Source organism: Zootoca vivipara, chromosome 1, assembly GCF_965207765.1.
Source record: "Zootoca vivipara chromosome 1, rZooViv2.hap1.1, whole genome shotgun sequence".
Lineage (NCBI taxonomy): Eukaryota > Metazoa > Chordata > Lepidosauria > Squamata > Lacertidae > Zootoca > Zootoca vivipara.
In genome coordinates this window covers 38,695,146-38,710,907 of record NC_142582.1, presented here as the reverse complement: position 1 = coordinate 38,710,907, position 15,762 = coordinate 38,695,146, and the positions used below count along the sequence as shown (strand labels likewise).

Below are 15,762 nucleotides of genomic sequence, written 5' to 3'. Positions count from 1 at the left end.
TCCTTCCCTCCCTCTTCCATCCTCAATAAAATACTGGGGGGGGGCAGATAAGCCCCACATAGAAAGCCCATCAACATGGGGGGGGGAGGGCTCTTTAAAATACAGTATTTACCAGTACTTTCTTTTGGGGGGGAGGTAGGAGTTGGCTGCTATGCCTAGGACAATTCAAGAAAGCAGAATCATGCATATGCTATGGTAATATATCAATAGAATCATGGAATTGTAGTTGGAAGGGACCACAAGGGTCATCTAGTCCAACCCCCTGCAATGCAGGAATTTTCCCCCAATGTGGGGCTTGAACCCACAACATGGTTGAAATATTATGCTTATATGCAGCAACGCCTCGGAGCCATCGAGACTGCGGCCCTGTCTTGCCTCGCCCTCGCCTGCCCTGCCACCCCCTCTCCCCTGCCCGACCCTCCCATCCTCTTACTGCAGAGTTCCAGCTTCACAGCATCACCCAGAGGCACCCACAAATATGAGGTATCCCTCTCTCTATTATTCCTTCCTTCCCTCCCTATTCCATCCTTAATAAAATACTGGGGGGGGGGCAGATAAGCCCCACATAGAAAACCCATCAAAATGGGGGGGTGACTCTTTCAATTGGGGGGGGGGGTGAGGCACCTAGGCCTCTAGGATTTGGCTGCTATGCCTAGGAGTAGGACAATTCAAGAAAGCAGAATGATGCATATGCTATGGTAATATATCAATGGAATCATAGAATTGTAGTCGGAAGGGACCACAAGGGTCATCTAGTCCAACCCCCTGCAATGCAGGATTTTCCCCCCAAGGTGGGGCTTGAACCCACAACATGGTTGAAATATTACGCTGATATGCAGCAACGCCTCGGAGCTGTCGTGACTGCGGCCGTGCCTTCCCTCGCCCTCACCCGCCCTGCCACCCCCTCGCCTGCCCGACCCTCCCGTCCTCTTGCTGCAGAGTTCCAGCATCACAGCGTCACCCAGAGGCACCCACAAATATGAGTTATCCCTCTCTCTATTTCTTCCTTCCTTCCCTCCCTCTTCCATTCTTAATAAAATATGGGGGGGGGCAGATAAGCCCCACATAGAAAGCCCATCAACATGGGGGGGATGACTCTTTCACATACGGTATTTACTAGTAATTGGGGGGGGGAGGCACCTAGGCCTCTAGGAGTTGGCTGCTATGCCTAGGAGTAGGACAATTCAAGAAAGCAGAATGATGCATATGCTATGGCAATATATCAATAGAATCATAGAATTGTAGTCGGAAGGGACCACAAGGGTCATCTAGTCCAACCCCCTGCAATGCAGGAATTTTTTCCTAAGGTGGGGCTTGAACCCACAACATGGTTGAAATATTATGCTGATATGCAGCAACGCCTCGGAGCCGTCGTGACTGCGGCCGTGCCTTGCCCTCGCCCACCCTGTCACCCCCTCTTGCCTGCCCGACCCTCCCGTCCTCTCCAGCCAAGCAGGGTAGCCGCCGCCATTGCCAGCCCCAGAAGCACAAGGTGGTCGCTGCCGCCGCCGCTGCCGCCACTACGATGTCGCCAAGCCAGCTGGCCCTGTAGCCCCGCCCACGTTCCCACTTTGTGGCCCCGCCCCTGAATGATCATGGCTTGCCCCCCCCTAGTTTTGATCCTGGCTACGCCCTTGTTTTTGTGTCTCACGTCAGCCCACATGAGGCTAAGGGAGGTTTTCCTATGGACTACTTGTTAACTACTGCACAATTGCGCTCATTTCACACGCTAGCAATTATGCTTAAAATTCTACAACGCAGGCTTAGGCAGTATGTGGACCGAGAACTCCCAGAAGTGCAAGCTGGATTTCGAAGGGGCAGAGGAACCAGAGACCAAATAGCAAACATGCGCTGGATTATGGAGAAAGCTAGAGAGTTCCAGAAAAACGTCTACTTCTGCTTCATTGACTATGCAAAAGCCTTTGACTGTGTCGACCACAGCAAACTATGGCAAGTTCTTAAAGAAATGGGAGTGCCTGATCACCTCATCTGTCTCCTGAGAAATCTCTATGTGGGACAAGAAGCTACAGTTAGAACTGGATATGGAACAACTGATAGGTTCAAAATTGGGAAAGGAGTATGACAAGGTTGTATATTGTCTCCCTGCTTATTTAACTTATATGCAGAATTCATCATGCGAAAGGCTGGACTAGATGAATCCCAAGCCGGAATTAAGATTGCCGGAAGAAATATCAACAACCTCAGATATGCAGATGACACAACCTTGATGGCAGAAAGTGAGGAGGAATTAAAGAACCTTTTAATGAGGGTGAAAGAGGAGAGCGCAAAATATGGTCTGAAGCTCAACATCAAAAAAACCAAGATCATGGCCACTGGTCCCATCACCTCCTGGCAAATGGAAGGGGAAGAAATGGAGGCAGTGAGAGATTTTACTTTCTTGGGCTCCTTGATCACTGCAGATGGTGACAGCAGTCACGAAATTAAAAGACGCCTGCTTCTTGGGAGAAAAGCAATGACAAACCTAGACAGCATCTTAAAAAGCAGAGACATCACCTTGCCTACAAAGGTCCGTATAGTTAAAGCTATGGTTTTCCCAGTAGTGATGTATGGAAGTGAGAGCTGGACCATAAAGAAGGCTGATCGCCGAAGAATTGATGCTTTTGAATTATGGTGCTGGAGGAGACTCTTGAGAGTCCCATGGACTGCAAGAAGATCAAACCTATCCATTCTGAAGGAAATCAGCCCTGAGTGCTCACTGGAAGGACAGATCGTGAAGCTGAGGCTCCAATACTTTGGCCACCTCATGAGAAGAGAAGAATCCTTGGAAAAGACGCTGATGTTGGGAAAGATGGAGGGCACTAGGAGAAGGGGACGACAGAGGACGAGATGGTTGGACAGTGTTCTCGAAGCTACGAACATGAGTTTGACCAAACTGCGGGAGGCAGTGGAAGACAGGAGTGCCTGGCGTGCTATGGTCCATGGGGTCACAAAGAGTCGGACACGACTAAACGACTAAACAACAACAACTTGTTATCAGCCTTTAAAAGTACGAGGACCTTTGCCCCAGACTACCCTCAGTCAAAAAAAGCAGCAAAATTCATTTATATATATATATATTCCCGATATACCCAGCACCCAACAAACCAGTTCCAAAGCATATTAAATATAATTTTATTCATTCATGAATCTAAATTCATTTATTTCCACAACAAACACATTGATCAACTCAATTAGCCAATTCAAAAAGGTATGAAAGATTTGTAAATTAATTGTTATTTCCTCAGAATACCCAATGGTCAACAACCCTACTAATCAAACTGAAGTAAATACAAATTTATTTCCAAGTGGAAACATTTGAATTAATCCCCAAATGAATTTAAGTGGAAACTAATACATTAATGTCACGAATAGGTACATACCTGTAACCAGGTACATACAGAATTACTGCAGTACCTATCAATTGTATGATTCAATGAAATCCCTAATCTCTGAGTTTATTTTAGATTTTGTTGCGCTTGATGTGGAAATTGGTTTGGTTGTGTATTTTTAAACGTTTATTGTCTATGGCTACTTTTGTTACGTTGTAGTTATGTATTTTTTTCATGTTATAAACTGCCTTGAGCATGGTTTGAACTGCTGAAAGGCAGCTTACAAATAAAACTGTATGTATGTATGTGCTGTGGTCAAGTGAAATCTGAAAGACCACAGCTTCCCAATCTCTTATACAGACCATGCTAAGCTAGATGAGCTAATTGATCTGACTTAAGATATGGCTTTCTATGACGGAGGGGGAAACAGACCTAAAGGAATTCTGGGAGGAAAAAGGTTTGAGAACTGACAACGCTAATTGTGCTGATTTACAAAGGCTCTGCAAGACTCTGTGAGTCTACCCTCCTGTCCCATCCCTTGGAAGGTGGTAGACTCTGCTTCTTTGGAAGTTTTTAAGCAGAGGTTGGACATTCACCATGAGGATGGAAGTGCAATTACCCCAAGTGTCATGTTTAGAGTTGATTTCTGCAGAAGTCTTTGCATACAGTTACAAGGAATGTTAACTAGGACCACTAAGACACACAATATGTGGCAGCCATCCTTACAGCAGGTAAGGAGTGAAGCAGTAAAGAGGGAGTGAAGACCTTGCTACAGGGCTGTCTTTTTTTTTTAACAGTATCCCCCTTAATGGGCGTAGTGCTGCATTTCATAGGTTGTCTACTGTCGGGGCACCAGGTACCACTGTTGAAGAACTATTGATATATTCTGTCATTTGTGTGAGCAACTCAAAAGAACACACTAAGCATAGCAATATGGACCAAAGACATTTCCACACACATGGGATGAAGGCAAAAGGGATGATCTGTGATAAAACAAACAGAAATCTGCAATAAATTCATTTGTCCTAAAACATCATTTTCGAAACCTTTCAGCATGAATCAGTGAACGACTCTGTTATTTATTAGGACGAAGCATCCAATAAAGCCTATTATCCAGAGATACTACTAGCTCTGCATGGGAAAAGGTAATTGAAATTGATCGATTCCAGTTGGATTAGCTGAACAAACAACTCTTTCTGGAACCTAGATTTAACAGCAATAAAATTGTGGTAATAAGCAGTTATTTATAATCCACTTAGTAAACATATACAACTGGGAACACACACACACGCGGGCAAACCCATTTTAAAAAAATGTTTCTGGGAATATGCCAGTGCTTAGTACTCGCAGCTGGCCCATTAGCTAAGCTGCCTAACCTGGTTTTTCAACTGGGTGTCTTCATAGTCCTCATTTTCTGCACTTTCCATTTTTTGTCCAGACTCTTGTTTTGAGTGATAATCCTCAAAAAAAGGTATGAAACAAAATATTAGTGTGTCATTTGCCCAAATCTGCTTAAGTGTCTGCAATTTGCACACATTGATTCCTGCATCAGGATCTTTAATTAATGGCACTGCCCCTGAAAATTAGGATACAATAATTCTGTACATACTTTGGTACAACCCACAGTAAATTCTCACATCAAGGCTTAATTGCTCGGAAACCCTTAAAAATCTGCCCAGCAGTAAAAGTAGCATTATTTGTGTGTGTGTGTGTTTTAATCTGAATAAAAAAATCATAGAACTGTAAATATTAGCTCTTTTTGTTGCAATTTCAAAACACAAAAGCTAATGATTGTATATTACAGCAGCATCAGTGTGCATGGCATTTTGCAACTATAGATAATGCTATTGTTCTCTAGTTCCCACTGGCTTCAGTCACCAAGCCCAATGGTCAGCTATTCTTGGAGCTGCAGTCCAGCAAGAGTGCCTCTGCCATGCTGTGGCCCAGAGGTTCCCCATGCCTGTTTTAAGCACGTTCTCTGAAGGCTTACATACATGATCATCTCTTTTTATTCTCAATAGTCTTCTGAGGTAGGTTGAGAGGCAAGCCAGTTATTAAAGCTCCCAGCCTAGTTCATTGTTCAGCAGGGATCAAGATAATTATGCTCTGCTTAAAGTTATTTTCTAGTATTGAAAAGCAAGATGGTACACTGACAAAAAAGACAGACAAATTATGCAATGTAGGAAAAAAAGAGACACACACACAAAAAAATAGTTAGGGAGTTTTATTGCAACCTGCATTTATAAGTATGTAAGATCAGAGTTCAGTATTTCCCATGTTAATTCTCAAAATAATCCATTTCCAACTCACTATTTTGTCAATTTCTCTTACTACTGTTGATCAAATTCTACTCTGCTGCCATATATATTTTTAAAAAACAAATGTCCTCCCCTTATTACACAACTATGAATTTTATTAAAATTCAAGTGTATAGAAAGTACAAGATGATAACAGTACCCTTAACTTCAAATATGTTTCATAAAAAGATTAAGTTTTCTGCACCATGACCCAGATCTGTTAAAATGGTTGACTTCATTATTGGTAATAAATTAGTGGAACATTTGTTATTGTGGCACTTTAGTAGGTTAGATGTACATCCATTGCATACTACATTTATGCTAGATTGTTCAGAGCGGGGACCAAACTTCCAAACTTGCTTTGGTCTCCTTAAGGCGTTAGACGTTTAGGATCACGAGGGAACATGGATGTTTGCCTGACATTGCTCAATCCAAGGTACAGCATGGTGACTCTTTCCAGCCCTGTAAAATTAAATACAGTCTCATCAGCTAGAAGACCAAGTGGTGTATACATATACAGATCATGAGATCATGAGTGGTTCATGCGTTGCATCAAGCTTTGTACTCATTGTGCTCCTCTGCTGTACAGCCATAATGGGATAGAAAGTTTTCACTTTAGTTTTTAATTCAGTGCAATTTAACAGGTAATCCAAACCCTAACCCGTGGTTAATTGAAACAAACCAACCCATGGCTGGACAGCAGGATGTCCCATTAGCTTCTGCTGGGAGAGCTCTCATCCCTTAAACACTGCCACATGCTCATTAGATCTGCAGCACAAACCACTGCATCATAGCAGCCTAAGCTCAAAATCCACTTTGTGGATCAGTGCTATACTGATTAACCTTTCCCAGGCTCACCGATTCTTCTCCATAAATCTACCCCTAGCTGTTTTGCCTTTAGCCTGGTTTCAGAGCCTGGCTGAGATAAAGAGAGGATAGGAAGCAGAGGTGAGGTAGGTTAATCCCACCATCTCTTATTCTGGAAATGCTTCCCTGGCCGTCCCCTCAATTAGCAATATGAGGGAAAGATGGGGTTGGGAAACCTGCATTTCCCTTCAAAATGTCCAAGTTTGTGAGGCTGGTGGGGCTAGAGCCTGGAACAACTTTCCTCCTCAGCTGAAGCAACACCAGAACAGTTAGCAATGGAATAGTATCCCATTGCTTGCTGTATTTGAGTAGCGTAACTTGGCTGTACTATTCCGTGTTTGACATATGCTAATTAGTGCCTGCAAAATTGTTATTATAAAATTAGCAAAGTTTTGCCATATAAAGCAAGTTGCATAACCTGTAAAGGAAAAAGGGTTAAATGAATCAGCAGCTTTGTACTTTTTTTGGGGGGGGGGATGTTCACGTTTGCTCCAAATACAACCAGTGGAGGTGGGGGAGAATTAAATGAGTTTCATCAAAACGCACTAGACTTTATATCATTACCTCTATTAGCAGTAGGGATAAATCTCCATCAAATAAACAACTGTTTTCTTTCTTCATCATTCAATGCCCCACTAGTGGGAAGGGGGGGTTGGGTAGGAAACACCACTGCTAACAAGCAGTAGGATTTTCTCCTTTGATTGTGGGGTTTTGAATCTTGTCCGATCATTTCCTTTGATAGTTGTCTTGTAAAAAGGAAAGCAAAGCTTAAAGCATGGATTGTTTTATAAATCTCAGAGATAAGAAGCTTAGGATGTTTCTCAAACATACACATCCCCGGTAAATCCAAGTTAGCTTTCCGAATTAAGCTCAAATGCTGTGATCATCTTTGTTGTAAAACTGTCCTTCCATATCATGATAATCCAGGGCTAGAATACAATGAAAATAAAATAAGCTACGTTACCTATGCCACCACCAGCATGGGGAGGTGCACCAAAACGGAAGGAATCAATGTACGACTTAATTTTCTCTAAATCTGTAAAAGAAATAGTTTATTTTGCTTCACGTCCAATTCTCATTAGCAGCACAGCAAAAGCATGCAGCATAAATAGAAAGAACACACATTAATTCAAAGTAGTTCAGTTTCTGGACACCCCTCCCCCAAAAAACCCTCCAACAGACTCTTATTGTTTTGCACAAATCCAGTGTGCTTAGTAACCAAAGCTGTGTTGATCCTGCTGTTGCTGTTTAAAAATTGAACAGAAGATATGAGCAGCAGCTCTGTTTAAGGGGTTATACCCCAAACCAAAAAAGTAAATTCACAGAAGTACAGGATATTGCTTTTGGCTTTAATATAGTACAGGGAAAGGCACGAGGTCCTTTCCCCTGGGCCCACCTGTCCTTTCTGTAACTGACATCCTACCTGGGGACAATATTCTTTGATTTCCCTTCAGTAACTAACAGCTGCACGTTTACCAAACGATAAAATGATTACCCTGAAACACCTGCAGGTATCCAAATCCACTTTTGTGCATCCCCTGCATTTAAGTCCACCTGACAATTCAACATATTTGATGGTCCCCTGAGCTTTTGGATGGATGGAACTGAAATATAATTGTAGCAAGACTGACAAATATTTTACAGAATAGAAACTTGTGACCTGGGGGGAATTCCCTGGAACAGGTACCCTTAGAAAAGTGGTTTGTGGCTGAAAACTTGTTGGACACATTTGTTATATGTTGCTAAGACACTTGGGCTGGAGTCAGACTAAGATCCTACACTTAGGGCCCATCAAAATTAACATAGTAAGTTAGATACCGTTTAATTTCAATAGGAAGTACTGTATTTTCCCATGTATAAGACTAGGGTTTTTTTACAAAAAAAAAAAGGTTTAAAATTGGGGCTCGCCTTATACACGGGTAGTGCTGAGGGGTGTTTTCTTAATTAGGAGTCCCCCAAAATAGGGGGTGTCTTATATATGGGGGAGTCTTATACATGGAAAAATACGATCTAACCACTACTGGTATTTTTATATACAAAGAATAAGGCTTCCATTTCCTGCTCTCCTCTTCATATCCTTGTTGCATGCATTGATTTGAAAGTGAAAGACAGGAATATATACACACACACACACACACACACACACACACACACGTTCAATATATGATATAGCTAGGACTGAAATATTACCAATGCCATGATGCAAAGCTCTCTCAGTCAGCAGCTGAGGATCGTGAACTCGCTGAGCCCCAGACAAAATTTCTTCTCCCCTCATGAACATATCATAGGAGTTGGATGTTTTCTTTAAAAAAAGATCGCATTTTAGTAACTAGCAGTTAATTGGTATGCAAAATTTGGCAGTTGTTAGGCGCAGATAAAGCCTAGGACATTCACAGACTGTCACGCGAAATCCAAACCAGGTGAATATCCCTGCTTGATTTCTGCAAGAAGAATCAGGGCATTCAGCACAGCCCATCTTGCGAAGAACATCTTCCTTGATTATGCCCATCCCATCCCATGTCCAAGGGAGAAGGCAGGCCTCTCCTTCCCTTGTGTCCAGTGCTTTCAAAACTGCTGAAACTGTCACTGCAATAGCAGCATCTTTTTCCATTGGGGATCATGTAGTAAGAAAAACAAACCAACACCTGCTGCTAACATTGGTTTTAGTTCCTGAAGGAACCTGTGCAAAGGACAATGATCAATTCAGATTATGAGACCCATACCTACTCAACACCTGACTTTAAACTAACTACATGAATGTGGTGCAATTGTGGCACAAACTCCAGGCCAGGCTAGTCCCCTATTGATGCCTGAAAGTGGCCTGCAATGTTCCATCATATTTCACAGCAATCAAAACACTGATAGCATGCAACAATATACTTACAGGATTTGCTGGATCTGGCATTGTATAGAAAGGTCTTACAGCCAGAGGATATTTGTCAAGAATATAGAAGTCTGTGTCATACTGCAAAAGACCAGGTATAAAAAAAAAAAATTAAAACATTTTTTTAAAGGAAAGAGGGTTTTTTTAAAAAAAAAACACACTAAATAATACATATCTAAGAATTTGAGGAGTTTCGCAACACATGATTTTGCTAATTAGTTAATTCCAACATGTTTAAGGAATTTAAATTTGATCATGCAGATTCTAAGACATCATATTAAAAACACTATAAAATTATATATGAATGACCTGCTACAAATGTACAGTAACTATTTCCTAGTATGTCAAGCATACCTGTTCAAACTTGTTCCAAAATACCGTACACTTTACTGCTGTATTAAGGAGTCAGAGTAATTTTTAAAAGGTTTACCTTTTCCTTCACCAGACGACCCAAGAGCTTTTCACTTGGTGTACTGAAAGCAAAGATTTTAAGGTTCAGATAAAAGCAGCTTTTTTATAGTTCATGTTTCTGAGTCTTTATGCACCGATCTTTGAAAAGCTGTACATCCCACAAATGAGAAAATACGTGTGTAAATCCACTGATGCCATTCAATGTTTTAGGCCAACCCTGGATGAATGCGATACTGTATTATTGGTCATGGGTGCCAGACAAGCTCCAAATGTTGGATCAGGAGTGGCTGGTTTTATTGCCTGCCACCCAAGCCTGCAGTGGGCTTTATTCCCTGCTGGTCTCTGCTTGGCCACATGACTAACAGGGACCAAACCAGACTCTGCAGTATGTTATGCAGAGGTGGCTATGCAGTCATACTTTTGTATATTCCACTTCCATATATTACATTCAAAGTAGTGCCTACACAATTAATTGTTTTGCTAAATGTGTCGTTTCCTGCAGTGGGAGTGCCCTCCCTGTACGCTTTCCATTCTCCAGTACACAATTGGCATCTTTAGGCACACTCCACCTAGGATCACTGGTTGCTAGCTTCAGGCAATTCAAAGCGCCACAGATTTTTTTAAAAATGAAACTATTATAATACTTATAGCAAAAGAGCCAATGCTACACATTTTTCTTTTGCAGTAGGGTGGTCGGGACATTTGTTTACACCTGAGATATTGTGAGGCTATAAAGAGACACATAACCATCTGGAGAAGCAAAAGAAAGTAAGCTGTCACTGCTTTACGGAATTGTGTGTCTTCATTATATAGAAACTATTTTAAGTCCAAGTAATATTTTCAAGGGAAGCTTAAATGGGAATAAGACCCATTGACTCCAATGGATGCATTTCTGAATATGCATGCATACAGCCAAACTGTTAGGATGTCCAAGCCTCTATAAGGGGCGTAGTTCACAAACATGGAAGCCAGACTTCCTTATTTTGTGCAGAAGACAAATTTAATCAGGCGGCTTTCCATCACCTGTTGATTAACTGGACGGGTCAAATATTTGTTTTGGTAAATAATCACATCAAACTTTTCTCCATTAAAGTAATGTTATGTTGCAGAATGCACTATTGTAATCCCAGGACCGAGGATTTTCAGTTTGCTTGTTTGTTTTAAAACAGACACTGTTTACAGAAAGAATAAGCTGTTACACTGCTCTGGGTGGTCTAGAATGAATTAAGGGACAAAAAAAGGGACTTCAGGGCCACACAGATTTGGGTTGACCTGTTTACGGACAGCTCCACCAGGTTTGTTCTCTCCTCTTAAGCTTGGATTCTGGAACAGATGTTTTATACTACTCGGAATGGTGCGAAATGAACGTTTAAGGTGCTCTTCACACATCACGTTCTTAACAAGGAGATTTATTTTAATGGGGCGTTTCTCTGTTTTGTACATGAGTGCATAATGGTGGCAATTCCTATAGCTGGAAAATAGTGACAGCCTCGTGTTGGCATTCCAGCAAATGTATGAACTGCTTTCACAGCGCCATGTAATACAAATGTAGTCCTGAAATGGTTACATCTGCAATACCAATAGATATGGCACTAATCTCTTCCACCAACATGCTAGTTTGCCTTCAATAGAGTCACTTTATGCTATCTGAGCTAGGAAGAGAGCAGAGTGAATTGTTGCAGATCCTTTGCATCCCGGTCATCATCTGTTTGACTTACTTCCATCTGGACGTCACTACAGGACTCTATACACAAAAACGGCTAGGCACAAGAACAGCTTTTCCCCTTGTGCCATCAAATTGTTAAATTCGTAGTTGTGTAGCAGAAGGGGAGGCCAGTTATGGGTGGGGTTCATTTACTGTGCTATTGTATTGTGAGTGGAACAGTGTTTGTATAAGGTATGTTTACATTGCAATGTAGCCGAAGCAAAATTCCAAGTATGTTGGTACTTGGGCCAATAAAATTATTCCTATTCCTAAAATGTACCTGAGATCATCTTCATCCCCCATCTCTACTCCAGCTTCCCGAAGCATGGCCAGAGCTTCTCGATACTCCAGCCTCAACGTCGGCTCCAAGAACTTGAATGGTTCGCATGGAAATTGTTTGCTCACAGTCTGGATCTCCGTTTGAAATCTTCACATAAAAAAGAATGCCATTTTCAACAAAAGCAAAAACACAGAAGAGAAAAGGCACTACCCTTCTTCACCACAAGAGCTCACTCTGACACCATGCAACATTTATGATCTATGTTTTTCTGACTTCCTTCACCAACAAAAAAGATTGGTTGAAATACGAGGAGATTCTCACCATCAGATCTCAGGGAGGAAGAAGGAGAACATGCAAGACCCTCTGGTATCCTGGGCTTAAACTATGAAGGGTCCTAAAGACAAGCATTGGCACTTGAATTTAGCCTGGAAACAAACTGGCAACCATGAATCTCATATAAAACAGGTTATAATGGAAAATCAATTTGGCTGCTGTATTCTGAACCAGTTGCTGTTTCCAGGCAGCCACACCCTGTCTTGAGGGCATTACGGTAGCCAACTGTAGGGGTTGTGTATTCTGTATTCAAATTGCTATTTTCCACAAAAAGCTGCAAAAGGTTGTTGCTGCTCCTGGCCACAGGTTCAAGCTGGGCATATAGAAGGGGACTGTGGTCCAAGAGACTTCCGAAGCTACAAGCCTAAGTATCCTCCAGAATGTTATGAAACTGTCCTATATGAGGTGTGAGGCCAAAGTGGGAAACCATGCTAAGCCTTTGTAACAACAATACTAACTGTAATGTATGTGGCAGCCCTTACATCCGAGAGCAGCCTTATGGCTTTACCATTCCATCCACAAAACCTGTGGGTTGCCGTCTAACGCAGCCCAGGAAGCTGTTGTCGGGAGGTGAAATATTCAACACCCAAGCAACCATAAGAAAACAGCAAAAGGGAACAGTTCATGGCCTACAACCTAACCCTAAAATGGGCCAAGTAGCTGTACATCATTCCCATGACATATACCGTGTTTCTCATAAAATAAGACATGCCTATAAAATAAGCCATGGCACGATTTTCATGCGTAGAAAAAATATAAGACATACCCCGAAAATAAGCTGTAGTGCTAAGTGCAGTTCTGGAGGGCCTCACCAAAACACCCAGCAGTGCGCACCGCGTGGAGCCCCGAGCCAGCGGGACCCAGCTGAAGCGCCAACAAAGCGCCCGGCAGCGCCGCAGAGCGCCCCGAGCCGCAGGAGGAGGATTCAAAGTGCTACAGAGCACTGCTGGGTCCCGCTGGCTCGGGGTGCTCCGCGTGGCGCTGCTGGGCGCTTTGTCGGCGCTTCAGCGGGGCGCGCTGTTGGGTCCCGCTGGCTCGGGACTCCACACGGTGTGTGCTGCGGGCTCCGCTGAAGTGCCAACAAAGCGCCCAGCAGCGCCATGCGGAGCACCCCGAGCCAGCAGGACCCAGCAGTGCTCTGTAGCACTTTGAATCCTCCTCCTGCGGCTCAGGACAGCTCTGCGCAGCGCTGCCAGGCACTTTGTCGGCGCTTCAGCGGGTCCCGCTGGCTCGGGGCTCCATGCGGCGCACGCTGCTGGGCACTTTGTCGGCGCTTGAGCAGCAGCAACAACTTACCGGTTAGTAAACAAAATAAAATAAGACACCCCTTATGTCTTATTTATTTCTTGAGTAAAATGAATATAAGACGGTGTCTTATTTTATGAGAAACACAGTATATACTTTCTGTAGTCTATTTCTGTTTGGCTTTTCCCTAGAAACCTGAACTCCACCAGAAAAATCAAAGTATCAATAGTAGTTTAGAAAGACGGCTGGATTCTTACAGTTAAGGAATGAGTGCATCTTCGTCCAAGAATTTGTTTTCAGGGCCAAAACCTGAGCACTCAGTTCTTTCACCCCAACCCATTCCTGCAAAAACGCCTTCCCCCCCCCCCCCAGCCCCAATTATCTTTGTTTCAGCAGCCTAGCTTGGAAACAAAAGTTGCTGCTATTGTTACACAACTCAGAATCAAATATCAAATGTACTTCAGATCTCCCAGTAGATCTATTCTCTGCCCACCCCAGTCTAGAATGGGTTTGTGTGTGAAAGTACTGAGTGCTCAGTTTTGGCCCTGAAAACAGATTCCTGGACGAAGATGCACTTGTTCCTTAATTGTAAGCGTATTCTCTGCCCACCCCGGTCTATAAAAAAAGAATATATGGGTGATACGTGTAGGTATGAGAAGAAATCTGAAAGGCAGTTCAGCAGTTTTAAGAAGCCATCAAGGCAATGAATTCCATTAGTTCATACTGCATTAGAGAAACAAAGAAATCTTTTATGCTCGTCTTTAACCTGCTGCCATTCTATTATTTCACTGGCTTACGGTCCATCAATAGAAAGAAAAAAAAGATTTCTCTCTACTCAGGTGGTTCCTTGTATGCAAGATCATGCTTGTGCCCTGCTAGCAGACTTCAGTATCAAAAACTGTACTTCTTGCAAGATAGAAAAAGCTGAAATTCAGTGTACAGATAGTCAAAAGTTATCCTGATTACAGATCCATCTGGCAATAGAGTACTTTTATGACTCTTGCCTGTAAGACATGATACAAACTCTCTTTCTCACATTAGCACTGGCACTCCAGACAACATTAAATAGCCTCTCATTTTCTATGGTTTCTATAGCCATGTAATTTACTTTTTACCTTTCTTGGAGTCCTTTGAATATCTGCACCATGGTGTCTGCGATCTCATCCACCACCTCATGATAATGGTAATTAAATGCCATTTCAATATCCAGACCAACAAACTCTGTCAGGTGTCTATGAGTATTAGAGTCTTCTGCCCTAAACACTATACAAAGGGGGGAATGTTATAAATTACTTGAAGATCACGAACAAATGGGTCTCAGTAGAAACTAGCTTCAGACAGACACTCTAGCACCAAATTACTATTTTAAATAGACAGAACAATAGCTCTTATCTGAAACAGGACTCTAATCTCCTGTCACAAAGACCCCTGTTAAACACCAAAATGGTCACTGTGGTAGTAAAATTTCTGCAAGTGACTCTGAATCCTGGCAAGAAGGAGGTGCTGTTGGCTCCCCTGGTAGATAACAGTTCAACAACAGCTGAGTTGGGGGCTAAAACACTTGATCAGGACAAATACAGGGCTTTTGGGGGGACTTGAGAGCGCGGCTCCTACCTTGAACACTGCATAGGTATAGGTAAGGGACCCCTGACCATTAGGTCCAGTCGTGACCGACTCTGGGGTTGCGGCACTCATCACGTGTTATTGCCCGAAGGAGCCGGCATACAGCTTCCGGGTCATGTGGCCAGCATGACAAAGCCACTTCTGGCGAACCAGAGCAGCACACGGAAAGGCCGTTTACCTTCCCACTGTAGCGGTACCTATTTATCTACTTGCACTTTGATGTGCTTTCAAACTGCTAGGTTGGCAGGAGCTGGGACCGAGCAACGGGAGCTCACCCCATCGCAGGGATTCAAACCACCGACCTTCTGATCAGCAAGCCCTAGTCTCTGTGGTTTAACCCACAGCGCCACCTGCATAGTCTGTGCTATTACCAAACTAGTGAGGATTTAGAACAGTAACACACACCAGGGTGCATGCAGGTCCTTTGAACACCATCAAGAAACAATTTAAGCCAACAATGAAGTCAGTGAGACTTACAAATATTTTTGTGTATCTCAGAATATTTCCCCAGTTCATATATTACACAGGGTGGTGTTTCTCCTGCCATGGAAAAGTAGCTCTTATCTCTTTTTCCACCCACATTTTATATTATGGTTTTTATATTATATACTTATATATTATATACATTTTATATTATGATCCAGGGTCTCTGTGTCAACCAATACTTTGTGCAATTTCTCTCCATCAAAAAGAAATAGGAGGGGGAGGGAGCTAAAGTAGTGCAACGTTGGTGTGCAGCACCTGGTTCATATATTCAAGAATATGTTTGGGGATATGAGCATACCTGT

General features: G+C 42.7%; 1 protein-coding gene across 2 annotated transcripts in view; it reads right to left on the bottom strand.

The window, feature by feature from the left end:
- Positions 1 to 5,538: 5,538 nt before the first annotated feature.
- DARS1 (aspartyl-tRNA synthetase 1) overlaps positions 5,539 to 15,762 on the bottom strand; it is a 49,227-nt gene continuing 39,003 nt past the window's right edge. For both annotated transcript variants that reach the window (XM_035130596.3, XM_035130605.3), the window contains exons 10-16: positions 14,467 to 14,614; positions 11,774 to 11,920; positions 9,808 to 9,850; positions 9,378 to 9,458; positions 8,684 to 8,795; positions 7,458 to 7,529; positions 5,539 to 6,088 (exon numbers count right to left, since the gene is read on the bottom strand). In XM_035130596.3, the coding sequence (XP_034986487.3) occupies positions 5,997 to 6,088; positions 7,458 to 7,529; positions 8,684 to 8,795; positions 9,378 to 9,458; positions 9,808 to 9,850; positions 11,774 to 11,920; positions 14,467 to 14,614 (695 nt within the window). In that variant the 3' untranslated portion in view covers positions 5,539 to 5,996. The remainder of the gene's footprint in view (positions 6,089 to 7,457; positions 7,530 to 8,683; positions 8,796 to 9,377; positions 9,459 to 9,807; positions 9,851 to 11,773; positions 11,921 to 14,466; positions 14,615 to 15,762) is intronic.